At 38.5% G+C, this 14,325-nt stretch overlaps 1 protein-coding gene across 2 annotated transcripts in view; it reads right to left on the bottom strand.

The window, feature by feature from the left end:
* pard3ba (par-3 family cell polarity regulator beta a) overlaps positions 1-14,325 on the bottom strand; it is a 232,395-nt gene that overhangs the window by 183,634 nt on the left and 34,436 nt on the right. For both annotated transcript variants that reach the window (XM_014018564.1, XM_014018565.1), the window contains exon 3: positions 6,871-7,048. In XM_014018564.1, coding sequence (XP_013874018.1) covers positions 6,871-7,048 — 178 coding nt within the window. The remainder of the gene's footprint in view (positions 1-6,870; positions 7,049-14,325) is intronic.

Raw genomic sequence — 14,325 nt, 5'->3', positions numbered from 1 at the left:
CACATATATATACTGTCGCCATCACAGTATATATATATGTGCAGGCGGAGCCTGACATCTGTCGTCATCACGTCACCTGCCTAAAGGCGTGATTAGAGGTGGCTTCAGCCAGGACACGCAGGGGCGTGGTTCCCCATACATGATGTTGTACCTCGTTCCTTTCCTTCAGGGAACAGTAGTTATATGCATGACATTACGTTTTCAGTGATGTTGAAGCTGTGCAGCATTAACTCACTAACCAGGGCGAGGATGCATCATGTTTTTCTGACTGAACACAACCTTGTGTGACCGTGTGAGTCAGAGCACACGCAAACAGTGCAAATGTTTACCGCTGAGTTTGCATGTGCAAGCATCCATGCAGTAGATGTACACTTACTACAAACACAGACGGTGCTTTGCCTCCATGTTTGTCAGTGCACGCGCATGTGTTTTCGCACTACGGGGTCCGAGGAGGGTCTTGTTTTTCTGGCAATCGATTGAGTGGCCCAACTCGGGGTGCACATGGGATGATGCGATAAGGACTTGGTTCTACGAGTGTGTGTATGTGTGTGCCAGTGTAGCAGCAGATCAATGCAGGACTAATCATCCCACAGGAGCAAGTGTGAAGTCCAATCAGCCTGTTCAAACAACCCTGTCCAACCTGACAAACACTTTGATGCCTGACTGATTACTGAATTACTTCTTCTCCTGTCCACCAACACTCACTGCCTTTACTTCATACCCAAATTACTGTCAGTAGTTAAAGCAGAATTAAACTTTTACACGAACCCAACTTCCCCACTGACCTTTCTTAATATGATTTGCTGATAAATTGCTTTAACTATCTTGATCACAGCTGTATGGTTTTGTTTTAAAAATAGAAACTTAAGGTGTAAAGCCTTTCTGAGTGAAACAAAACTTGCACACTCTCAAAGTCTTCCAGTTCCATTCCAAAATTTAGGATTTTATCCTCTGGTTAGAAACAATTTAGTTACTTTAGTACTTTTAGTTATTACTTGATTTTTATTAGTTTGAAATGATGTCATCTGGAATACCAGCCCTGAATTTAAAAAAGGGGAAATCCTACAAGCTCCACAATGACGCCAAACATTATACAACAGAATAAAATTATCAATTTATAAAGGAAATTATAAGGGTTGGAGAACAAAGGATTATTTCTGACATAAGACACACTTGTTAGAAAACTGATTTAAAGATGGATTAGAAAGATTTTATGTCATTTTAGTTACAGAGATCAGTAGATGGCATCTTTATGGAATATTTTTTGCAAATCTAAATATTGTCATGTTTGGCCCACAGCCTGTGTTCATTCTGACTCATTTTGCCAGCATGGGTCACTTTTTAAAATCAATTTCCTGCCTACTATATACATTTTTACAGCTGTCTGTTTTGTGTTTATTATTCAACTCATTAAGCTAGACGATTTTACCAACAAACACATTTATTACTGTTGATTAACAGAAAATGCCATTTTAAAGTATAAGTAGGGTAGATAAAAACTTCTTTTCAATCTCTCATTTGAATTGTTTGTCAATAGTTGTTCTTTGTTTGTTTGTTTGTTTTGTCAGTTTGTGAGCCTCAGACTGACCTTTCTTGCTGTAATTCTTGCTGGACTTAAGGAATCAACATTTGAAGAAAATGGTCCTTTTGATAATTCAATTTATCAGTATTTTAATTTTAAGTCATAAAAAGTGTCTTTCTTTGTGTGTCGCAAGAAAACTAAAAGCCAATCCAGTTGTACTTTAACTGAGACCTAATTAAAACAAATCTTTGGATACATAAGTTGATATTATCCTAAAAGATTAGATAGTGTTAAGTTAAGCACAATTTATTTTAATAATTACATGTGAGTTTCTAAGTAGAAGAAATGAAACAGAATAATTTAGTGAGTGAACGTCTAAGAACGAATTCAAATTATCAAAAGTTTAGAAAAATCAAATGTTTTCTTTGTCAAGATATTTTACATTAGCTCTTCCTCAGTCTGTTTTTGCATTTAGCTCATATGCAATATAAACACAGATTTTACAATTAACTTAACACATACACTCCTTTCACTAGAAACACAACCGTATTTACTGGGATTGGTTGTTTAACTCACAAGTTAAATTTCTGTCATCGTATCTGAATGTGTGTGTGTTGTGCTCCTACTCATGCGCATCGTCCTGACAAAAGCTGCTTTTATTGTATCAGTCTGGCTTTATAAGAGGGGCGTCACGGGGTCACATCATAACTACATTAGTCAAGGTTCAACAGGGCTGAAGAGCACATTTGGAGGGGTGGGGGTGGGAGCAGGACGAGGTCCCAGTGGGTTAAATGTGTAGATGGAGGAGCGGGGAGGGGTGGGGGAGGTTGGAATTAGTCCATTCATGCCTGACTGGACCTTGGGCATGCTAACAGGCTACAGTGATAATCTAGTTATGAGTGGAAGCCATGCAGACGGGTGAGAGCTGGGTGTTGGGTGAAGGTTATGTGGGGGAGTCGAGGTCTGGAGTTGTGGGATTTCAGCTGGGTGGCAGGTGGTCAAAGCTGAATAACAGAGTAGAAGAGCAGTGGCTGGGTGGAGAGGAGGCAGATGATGGGGCATGGGGTGAAAGTGGGCACATGACGAGTGATGGTAAAGGGCAGCTGTGAGTCCACAAAGGGGGTGGGGGGGGGGTCTTTCTCTGTGGTCAACAGATGGACAGAGGAGAACGAAAGAATGACTCTGATCTGTCGACCTTCTTATTAAATCACACCCAGGCCCGTCGCACCACTTATCTCGTACTTTATCTTTCATTTAAGCTCCTCATATTGAAGCGCCGGCCAATCCAAAGCACAGGAAAGAAGAAGCAAGATGTGCACAGAGGGACAGTGCTGCTCCAGATTACTTTGATTAAAATGAATCAATGAAGTGCAGAATATATTTCCTCAATGGAAATACGGCATTGCTACCCCTTCAATATTTTGTTTCATTACAGCCACAAACTTTAATGCATTCTCTTTAATTGGGATTATGACTATTCAGAACAAAAATCAAAATATCTCAAATTTACTTTACGACTAGTCATAATTTCATTGTTGAAATATGTTTCAGACAGTAAGTTATTGCAGATATCTTGAATTAGAGCCTCTGTAGAACTTAATGTTAAACCTGACATCATTTATACCAGTCAGCGATATCTCAAACAGTTATTTATAGCCCTGTGATGGACTTGCAAGCTGTCCAGGATGTACCCCGCACCTCGCACAGTGACCCCCGTAACCCTGAAAGGAAGAAGTGGGTATAGATGATGGATGGATGGTATTTATATAAAATACATAGCTATTTTGCTTAGTCAAAATATAATTAGAGATATCTTAATATGTCTAGTCGTAAACCTATTTCAGATATCTGAAATGATGTGAGGGTAGTTGATTTTTTGTCAAAACAACCTGCCATATAAGCCTGTCTGCAGCGTTTGCTTCACTTTGCTCGACAGCTGCTGATGGGGAGATGTTGATATTTTAGAAAGAGGAGTTAAACCTTTTAGGGGGCTTCGTTTTCATACACTCCGAATGTTCTATCGAGTGGAACTTTATCAGGCAGTGGAATAGATCTGATGTGTTCCCGATGCAACTCTGGCACATTTTACAGTGGACTGAAAGGAGAAGTTTATCAGACTTTTGATACCTGAACCACCTCCACACCACTGAATTACGGTAGTCTTTTCCATCTTAACTTTATTCTGTTTCCTTTTTAACTGTGGATGCTTGTTCACTCAGTTTTGGCCCTGATATCCACTGTATTGTATTAGCTTGTTGTTAGCATAGTGCTGCCTGCCCAAAATCTGTGTGATAAACCAACACAAAGTAGTGCATATTGTGTAGTAGAAGGACAATTACATAAGTCGCCTTTTTTTTATAAAAATCTGAAAAGTGCTGCGTACAGTTGTTTTCATCCCTGTTTCCCCTGATATCCCAAAAAGAACCAGTGGAACATTTTTCATGTAACTATTTAGTAAATAGAGTCCACCTGTGTGTAGTTCAATCTGTTTAAAACCTCACAGGTTTGTTACAGAACATTAGTGAGCAGGCAGCATTATGAAGACCAAGGAACACAGCAGACAGGTCAGGGATAGAGTTGTTGAGACATTCAAAGCAGAGTTGTTATAAAACAATATCTCAAAGATTTTTTTGGACAGACTAAAAACTGAGCATAATAGCTATATAAAAACAATGTTCTAGTTCCAACAGTCTTTGCCAAATCAGCAGGATTATGGTTAAGGCATGACGGATCCAAAAACTAAGCAACATTTGATTACATTTGTTTGAGTATTATAAATGTTCAACTGCTGAATCACTTTTAAAACTACTTATTAAAAATGTGAATTAAATAAATAAATCTAGGAGAACAGAATGGAGGGAAAATGACAGGAGAAACGAGTTGTGGTTGAAGATTAAAAAAAGAAAAGGGCAACAGATAAATGATGTAAAGCAGCAGAATGAAAGTTGTTTCCTGCAGCCTTTACTTTCTCCACATTTTGCCAACCACACATCTCTGAAATCAGATTTTAGAACTCCACATCCTCCTGCTGACACACACTTTTACTCAGCTGTGAGAAAAATTAGAGCCTTCTGAAGTTATTTCAAAAAGTACTGCAATGCTAAAGTTTGTTAAAACGTCTGAACACTGGCAGAATATTTGTTATTTTGTAGGTTTGCAGAGGTTATGAAAGAAGGTGAGCGACTATATTCTTTGTTTTCATTTATGACGAATCCACAAACGGTAACCAAAATTATGGGTGGGAAAGGTGAAGAATCCACCCTCTTTTGCCACAGTGTGGGCCCTTGAGCAAGGCCCTGCTGCTCCCACAGGCGCCTTAGATGGCAGCCCTTTAGGTAGCTATCAGTGGTTGTGTCAGGCAGGGCATGCAGTGTTAAAAACAATTGCCAAATCTTCATGAGAGTTTGCTCAAAGTAGTAACCTCTGAAGACAGGAGCAGCCGAAAGAAAAAGAATTAAAAGCACAAGTCTTTCTAAACATCCAGCCAATGCAGAATGTTTTTCTTTTTTTAGATTAAAAAACAAAAACTTAAACAGAAAAAAAGGGCTTGATTGTTAAAAAATAAATGCGTTAACTGAAATAAATGAAACCAAAATCAACCGACACAGCTTATAACTCAGGACATTTAATACAAAGCAATAAAAATTGTCTTTTTCCACCGACTTGACTTGGCCCTACTCGGATTGACTTGGCATGCCTTTAGAGTCTTTCCACTTCCAGCTCAGTTTGTAGAATCTACTTGACTGTAGTTCCAAGAGAGTTGACTCTAGCTAAAAGGTTTGACTTCAGACAGCAGATTATTGATTGGCCCGAGAGCGTTGTCAATCATGAGTGCGTCTCCTTCACAAGTATCAAAACCACCTTTTTTAAAATCTTACAACTGCAGCATTTTATTTTTTCAAATTTATAATACAGGTTTATTCAAAAGCCTCAGGACACTGTATTATTTCAGGAAGAAAGGCTGAAATAACATAAGCAAATACCCCAGAAGGTAATGGGTGAGGGGGCCAAACTTTTAGGCTATGTCCAGAACATGGCTGTCATCTCAAAAGCCGCTATCAAGGCCACTATCAAGTTTTCCAAAGATAGGTCCCCTCACCCATTACCATGTACATGTGTCATTCTCCCTTTTGTCCTGTGATTTCTGACTCACTCTGTACATTCAATAAAAGGCAGCATGTAAACCAACATGGTGGTGTTGAGGATGAGGAGACACTTCTGCTTGTTGGGTGACAACAGAATTCAGATGGAACTCCAGCAAACAGACTCAGTTTCCCTCCAACCAGCAGAGGGGAGGTGGCTTTGACTCAACCACAGTGTTTTTGGTAGCAGTGGCAGAGACGGTGGTACTTTCTTTACTTATTCCTGTGCTGTGTTTGCATTGGATAAAAAAAGAGGGTAATATGATTAAGAACATAGGAGCACCAACTATGAGGCGCCACTCAGGTTATATAAAACAAAAAACACCAAAATCTTGTAGATCTAATTGAGTTGTGGTGAGACTGGACAAAGAAAAAAATGTCTAAAGTGATGGCTGAATGTGATGCAATTCTTAGTCAATTAACACAACACAAAGACCAACCAGTTACCATACATGAACTTAGAATTAGGAAGTGTATTACATTTTTATAAAGCTACATTTGAGCTCCACTAAGTGGATCATAGAGTTTATAGAACTCCAACCTAAAAATGAACAAGTGAGTTCAAACCAAAACTATGACCTTAAATGCTCCTGGGAGTCATTCGTCATGTAGATATCAACAACTGTTGCACAAGAAGACGTGTATTCAATTAAAAAAAGACTTTTTCTGGTAATTACTGCTCAATACAAAAAATGTTTTTACATTATTGGTGCACAGATGGAAGACAAGAAGAGAATAAAACAAACAAGACAGAAAAAATTGTGAGAAAGTTAGTGGCTCTGTGTTGAACGTGTAAACAGACTCTTTCCAATTAAATCTCAGTCAAAACTTCTTTGCTCCTCACCAATTAGTCTATACATAAATACAAAAATAAACCCTGTTCTGCCGCTGCTTCGCAGCCTCAGCAACGAGTGAAAATAGGAGCAAACTAAATTTGAATAAAAAGTTGACGATGGGAGAGAACGCTGCGTCAACAGTTCCGTCTGTTCTCACGTAAATTTCTCTTTAACACGGTTCGGCTGCCATCTGTTTCATCCAGGCGCAGAGACGTACACCTACACGTCAACGCACTGCTGCTTCACCCTGATACTGTTTCTCACATTTATACAACACGTGAACGTGATAATTGAGTTTGACTTTTAAAAAAGTAAATATCTGTGTTCTTCAACACACGAGCTGATTTGACGTAAGAAGAAGGTGACCAACTTGTTTTGAGGACGGCCTCGCTGACTTCGATCTCTCCTCGGTTGGGATCTTCATACTCCAGGTGGGGGAAGTAGTGCATGGGTTCTGGACTCGCGTTTGTGCTGGAGAAGCCGTTGGACATGCTCTCTGAGGGAGTTTCTGAATCACCGCGCTGGTCGTCGTCAAACACAGCGACCAACTAGAAAACAAAAAAGACAAAGTTAAAAGAAATGTACTTGGAATAAGCATAAACGATGAGCTCTTTGGCATTAAAACAAGCTGAAACAGATTAACCAGAATTGCTGCTGTGCCATGACCACAGCGAGGATTTTGGGCCATTTATCCTGCCAGCAGTGGAAAAGCAAACTGCCTGATTTGGCCAAATGTGCAGATGTGACTGTGTGAAACAAAACAGGAGGCTCACTCCCCTTCATGAACTTTTATTGTGATCCTGCAGACAGACAGTTCAGGGAACTTACAGTTCTGCGCCAACATGTGTCGAGGTGTGCATGTATGAAACCAGCCGTCAAATGAGATCTGACAAGAGAATGAGAAGCTGTCAAACACAATGACATGGCCGCCGCGGTGAGGACGACGGGACGAGAAGGGGGCAGCCCCAGATGAACGGGGGACGAAGGGGGTGAGGATGACCAACAGTTCTAATTGAGGAGGGGGACGTGACGGCAGATTGTGTGTGTGCAAGCCATGGCGTTTGCAGCTACGTGGTCTGATGAATGTGCGCGTGGCGGTGTGACGCTCATTAAAACGAGGCTGGAGATGGAAATGACCGCTTAATGAAAAGCAATAACCACCGTGGAACAAGGGGTGAAAACGAAACAAACAGATGAGCCGGAGACGTCAATTAGCAACACGGAAGCTGTGTGTGTTTTTTTAAACGAGAAGCATGGAGGAGGCGGAGACATCTGCACCATCTATCAGGCCTCCCGCCTAAACCTCCCGTGATTCAATATCCTCCTGATACCCGACCGGCACCACGCGGAGCAGATTTGTCAACTGTGTTCACCTGAACGTGTGCATTAGCATCCGAGGAGATGGAAAGAAGTGAGAAAGAAAGGAACGCCAAGAAAAAGACAATCTGATTGTGCCGTTTGATGGATGCTTCTCGAGCTTTCTCTCCTCTTTATCTTCCTCTTTCTCTCCTTATCGCTTCTCCCTCCCAAGCCGCCGTCTTCCCCCTTCTCCAAACTCACTGACGGCATCAATCAAAGACGTCGGCCCGCGGAGCATGCACCAACACACAGCTCTGAGCTTGCCTCAAAAAAAAATAAAAATAAAAAAACTATTAGGGTGTTTTGAAATTCTTTCCATGTGTGGAGTGGAAATGATCACCATTTTTTTTTAATGACTGATGCTAGCAGAGATGCTAATGAAGGCCACCCTGCTGCTTCTACTCATCACTCACTCAAACACCAAGTATCAACAAAATGAGTCATGAGCCGCTTCTGTTTGGAAGCTAAACAACATGGACCAATTGATGCACTGTATTTGAGCTATTATAGGCCAAAGAAAGAATAAAAATCTATGTTTTGTTTGAATTGTGTGTGTATGCATGGCCATAAATGGTCAAATTTGACAACATACGTGTAATGTTATCAAATACGTGTATGACAACATACAAGTATAACCATATATTTATTTATATTGCTAGGACTCTGAGAATGTATTCTGCCTTTGGTGAACTATTTTGTAAATACTGATGTTGCGCTTGTTCATTTTCCTGGTAGTGTGGTGCAACTTTTGTAGACTGACCTTGCACTTGCTCTGGTGACCGTCAAAAAGAGAACTGGTCAAATTATGGTGAATGGCTGTGCGTACACCACTGCCCTGCCTATGTAATGTAAATGCTCTTATTGACTATAAAAGGGTATTTTTTACTGCAAAGGCCTTGTCATGTAAGAGCTTTACCTCTGATAATCTCAGTCCTAATTTTCTCCATCCTTGTCACTCCCAAAGAGAACCTCAACATCTTCAAATCTAACACTTCCTGCTCCGTTTCCTTGTCTTTTTGTTAAAGGCAGGAGAACCTTTTTGGATGGTCACTAAGGCACCTAAAAATTTGACAGTAATTTACAAACCGACTTATGGCATCATGGTGTCTACATCTAGTTCCAGTTGGAAGTGCTTGGTCATACAGTACATGTCAACCCCTTTGGATGTTTATCTGTATAATGAGCATCAAAAATCTGTAATTTTCACAAAAAAAAAATCTGTATTAATCAGACTGCATGTGCATGTGCGGGTGCCTATTTCTAGAACTCATTTCTAGCAACAGATTGGAAGATGTTATTTGATGTTATTTATTGTTTTTTTTAACGTCCTACAGGTTCTGACATGTTAAAAAGTGTGTGAATGTGTGTGTGCATGGGTAAATGTCTGAAGTGTAAAGCACCTTGGGGTCCAAGTGGACTTGATAAGGCACTATATAAGTTCAAGCCATTTACCATTTAAATAAATTTGAAACAGGGTTTTTGTAAAAAATTTAAAAAATTAAAAATAAATAAAAAAACAGTAAAGCTTCAAAAAATACATGAGATTGCTCTATATGCATGTATACCTGCAAAATGATGGAAAATCCATGTAAATTATGGACAATCCATACAACTTGACATGTATGTTAAGTCAAGATTGTCAAACTCAACATTTTAAAAAAATGGGATAACAGCACTCCAAAAAATTCTGTTTTAATAAGGTCCTTCAGAACCAGGCACCCATTTACTCTCTTTCCCTTTTTATAAGGAAATTTCAGTTGTGCGCGCAAAAAATTTTTTTTTATTGAAAATTTTTTTCTTATTAAACTCAACATCTTAACCTAAACCATTGCACTTAAAACCTCAAAATGTTATTTCATCAAGCAACACAGTTTGGATTTTGATTTCACAAATTTAGAGGCATCGTCCATCAACTCAATATTTAAATAAAGGTACTATGTTTACTTCATGAGTTCACTAGTAGAACCACAATGACTAGTCTCCAATTCATTTTTAGTAGACTTTACCAGCTTTTTGCTTGGTCACCTAAAGTAATATTAGTATTTAAATAAATGGCAATTTGAAGTTCAGCCTTTAAACATGCCTCCAGCTCACTCTTTATGAGGAATGTCAGCTCCCATCGTGGTTATGGTTACTTTACTCACTGTTCATTCATCGCTGTGATTAGTATTCTCGGAAACAGATTGCCTAATTTCTCAGACTGTGTCCGCGGGGAGAAACCGATATGAACCTGGGAGGCAGCATGTCAATGCTGCTGAATAATGCGACCCCTTTGTCTCGTTTTTATGAACACGCACAAACACACATCAATATCCCAGTCCAAATACTGAACCCTACCTCTTTTTACCCCCGTGATATGAACTTCTATCAGTCACAACGCAGCGTGTTTCCTGCTGCTGTGAAGACAGAGTGTGTGTTGTTTAACCACAAAACACATGAAAGAAACATTCAATACCATGTGTGAAGCGTGGATAGAGAGGAACAATTTGTGCATTCTTGCCTCCAGGCACAGAATTACAGAAGGTTGAATTATAGGTAGAGTACTACAAGAAAAACACACAAATTTTCAAAATAAAAGCAAAGCAGGTTAATTTAACCACTTGCAATATTTTATGGGGCTGAAATGCACATTATTGGGATCCTGTTTCTCATTATTTGTATTTCTTACTTCTTCCACAGTTTGTTGCCACAGTGCTTCATGCTACATGATTTTGCAGCCATTCAAACTTCGAATTGTTCAACTTACTTAGGAGCTGATGGCTATGACCTTTGGTTCTAGTGCCACTTGTGGGTTTTGAAAAATAAACAGATTATGTTTTAACTCCAATGAAACATGTTTCCATTACTCAAACCCTCACACCACACCTGTTTAACCAGTATTAGTAAATAGGGATGCACTGACATGAAAATTTCAGCCGATATCGATATCCGATATAATTATTGCCGTTATGGTCAATAACCGATATTTACCGATATTATACAAACACACAAATTATATTATACACATACACACAAACACACTTGGGTCTTTTTTGATTCCGTAAACAAACAACCAGACATCTGACATGGCTCCCTATTTCAGTTATTTAAGGTTACGCAGCATCAATATCACTATTATGATCAAACAGATGCCGCTCAACCAACCATCTCCCCTCCCAAAACAGAAACACAAAGATAAAAAGTGGGAAATCAATATTGGACATTAATATCGGCTCAGTTTTACATATCTGACCGATATCGATATTCTAAAAAATTGCCAATATCGGCCGATACCGATATCAGTACCGATATATCGTGCATCCCTACTAGTAAAGCTAGTAATTTAGTACAAGTTTAGTCTTAGTACTACTCGCAATAGTATTACTACTTGTACCAAGCTACTACTCAACTTATAATACTAATACTACTAGTAATACAATAAAAAAACATATTGCATTCATGCACATTGATTTTTTTCACAAAATAAACACTTTCTAATTTTATTTGCATTCAGATTTAATAAATTCTAAGAAAAGATTTTCAAAACAAAAGTGCTGTCTTGTAAGATTTGTCATCAAACTACAAACTGAATTTTGACATTCAAAGTTTTTATTTATTTTGTTTGAAAAGAATCTTTTAGGTTTATTTAACTCACCCAAATATTAAGTAATAACACAATAAGTTATTTTAATTCACAATAAAATGTATGACATACAGTATGTCATGGTGTAAGTCTTCAATAAGAACTGTCATGGTAGAGTAAGATTTTTTAATCATCTTGTTTTTCATGCTACTTCACAATAAAATAAAAAAAAAATAAACTATAAAAAGTTGTAAAATGTCACACATGCATTTCTTCCAAAGGTTTGAGATGTTTAAACCTGTACTGATATTTATCCATCCGTTTATTTCAGAACTGGTTTTCAGGAACAAAAGTTCACCAGAATTATTCAAACAGTGATGTTTCTGCTAGAAATCATTTTCTTGAAACTTACATGGAAAAGAAAGAAGTAGTTATGGCAAGTTTTACAGCAAAACTATTATACACTTGTATTTAAAATAGAGTAAAAACAAGTCCATAAAAGACTGTAAATGTCATCTGAAGCTGAGTGTCCAACACCAGATATAACAACAAAATACAATCAGCTGCAGTTCCTGTGGCAACAAGACAAAAACTAAAAGGTTACTTCATCCTGTTGTCATACAAACTATAAAAATGTCCCTACAGTCTGAAAACTCTTCCTTTGTTCCAGTTTGTGTAACAAATCAATATTACATAGTGTTACTACAAAAACATTTATTTATCTATGTGTATATTTACACTTTGCACAGTAAAACTAATGGATGCAATCTTACAAAACTATCAGCTCTCTGGGGAGTGCTATAACAAAGGTAACTTTCACTTTTATTTACTATTTTATAGGTAAAATCTCCTACTGTACAAAAAAATCAGAACTAAATTAGCAGCATAGCAAAGAATATTAAATATTACATCTAATGATAGTGATACTTTGCTTAGCTTCCCCACTCCTCAGTGGTGGGTTGTAATGTGCTTAAGTACATTTTTCATGTATCTGTACTTACCTTAATTAAATTTAATCACGGATACTTTTGACTTTTACTCAATTACATTTCTGTAATGAGTTGCAATACAAATTACATTCATGTCACGTCACATTATGTTTTAATTTTTTTTTGTATGTGTGTGTGAAAGTAATCAATGATGAAAGGGGACTTGCAGTAACTGGTACACTAAACCACTGCAAAGCAGGAAAATACCAATAGACCCTCCTTCAAGAGGAGTGGGGTGATTCCACATCACCTGCTGGAGCCTCGGCTTTAGCACACCCAAAATGAATTCCACCATGGAGAATCAGACAGAGGAAATGAGCCATGGCCTTATTTAAGACAAAGTTAACCAGTTCAAAAAAACGACTCGTGGAGATTTGATAGAGGAGGTTGGTGGTGAATTTACAGCTTCTGCAGCTGTTGTCACAATCTCTGATGATGCACAGAATCACAAGTCCAAGTGTGAACAGTGTCACAGAAGGTAAACCCAAAAATATGCATTATCTGAGGCATTGTTCACTAAAATGGCACCATTGATGTATTTAAAATGTACATACAGAAGGCACACTTCATGATATTGTAGACCACTAGGGAACACATTAAGCAAGTATTTTTACTTTTAATACTTCAAGTAATTAATTTTAAAAGAAAGTACTTACTTTTACTCAAGTAAAATTGTTAATGTGGTACTTTATGTTTATTAGAGTACACTTCTGTCTGTGTATCTGTACTTTTACTTAAGTACAGTGTTTAAGTACTTTCTCCACCACTGCTCCTCTTTCACGAGTTGGTTTGCTCCTACACCCCATGTGCTCCTCTCCCCTCACTGCTGCTCACGATGTCGTGAGCTGAAAGGGGGAAGGAAGAAAAGATGTAGAGGAGGGAAAACACTACACAGGTAGACGTACAGTAACACAAAAAAATCAAGCAAAAATCTTCAGGAAGACGGTAAATTTATACTGTTATTAAACCACAGTTTAAAGTTTTACTAAAATTATAACAATAATACCCCCAACCCCACCCCACCCCTTTACTCCAGCTGATTTGACTGTACCTGCACTGGGGGGTGTGGGTGAGTGCTGTAACGTCAAACATCTTGTCATCATGCTGAATAAAATCTTGCCTAGGGTGTCAAAGTGGCTATAGGGCCGGCACTGGTTTTAAATGTTGTTGTTTTTGCAGTACTACAATGTAATGTTGTCCATTATGTCTGAGTGAGGGGCAAATGTCTCCAACACCAATATCCTCAAACCTCTATGATTCAACATAAAACTATTTGGATCAATAAACAGCAACAGAGACCAGGGAGAATAATGTATATGCTGCTTTTTTCCATTGCAATGCAGAGTTTCAGGCACAAAGCCACAGTTCAGCAACACAATTCTCTCGTGCCATTTTTACATCCTACAATTCCTGATTCAAAGCTGCTGTGCTTCAGTAACCAAACTTGACTTTTGACCCTCATTTCAGGGGGAGCAAAAGCAAACAAGATTTCATTGTTTGACGAAGACTGTGATGAAAAACGAAGCTGTCCCATGAATCAAAGTTACCACAGCTGAGTTGTGTAACAGTGAGGTTTATAAATGGATCCAGTTGTTGCAAACAGTAGATGAAGTTTACATGTTTGCAAGTCAAAGCTGGAACAGCTGAGTGCTTTTAAAATATTGATGCGCTCGCTGAGAATAAATTAGTCAAATGCAGCAGGTTCTGAATAGAACACACACTCAGCGTGTTTACACCCATTATTTAAAAAAAAAAGACATGAAAAAACACAAGGGCGCTGCTGAGAGGACAAACAGTGCCACCTTGTTTCAGGCAAGTGCTACAGCACCCGAGTCTTTTAACCTTTACATAAATGACACACACACACACACACACACACACACACACACACACACACACACACACACACACACAC

The sequence above is a fragment of the Austrofundulus limnaeus genome, unplaced genomic scaffold (assembly GCF_001266775.1).
Source record: "Austrofundulus limnaeus strain Quisiro unplaced genomic scaffold, Austrofundulus_limnaeus-1.0 Scaffold195, whole genome shotgun sequence".
Lineage (NCBI taxonomy): Eukaryota > Metazoa > Chordata > Actinopteri > Cyprinodontiformes > Rivulidae > Austrofundulus > Austrofundulus limnaeus.
Note: the sequence above shows the minus strand (reverse complement) of the source record. Positions and strands in the feature narration are given on the sequence as shown.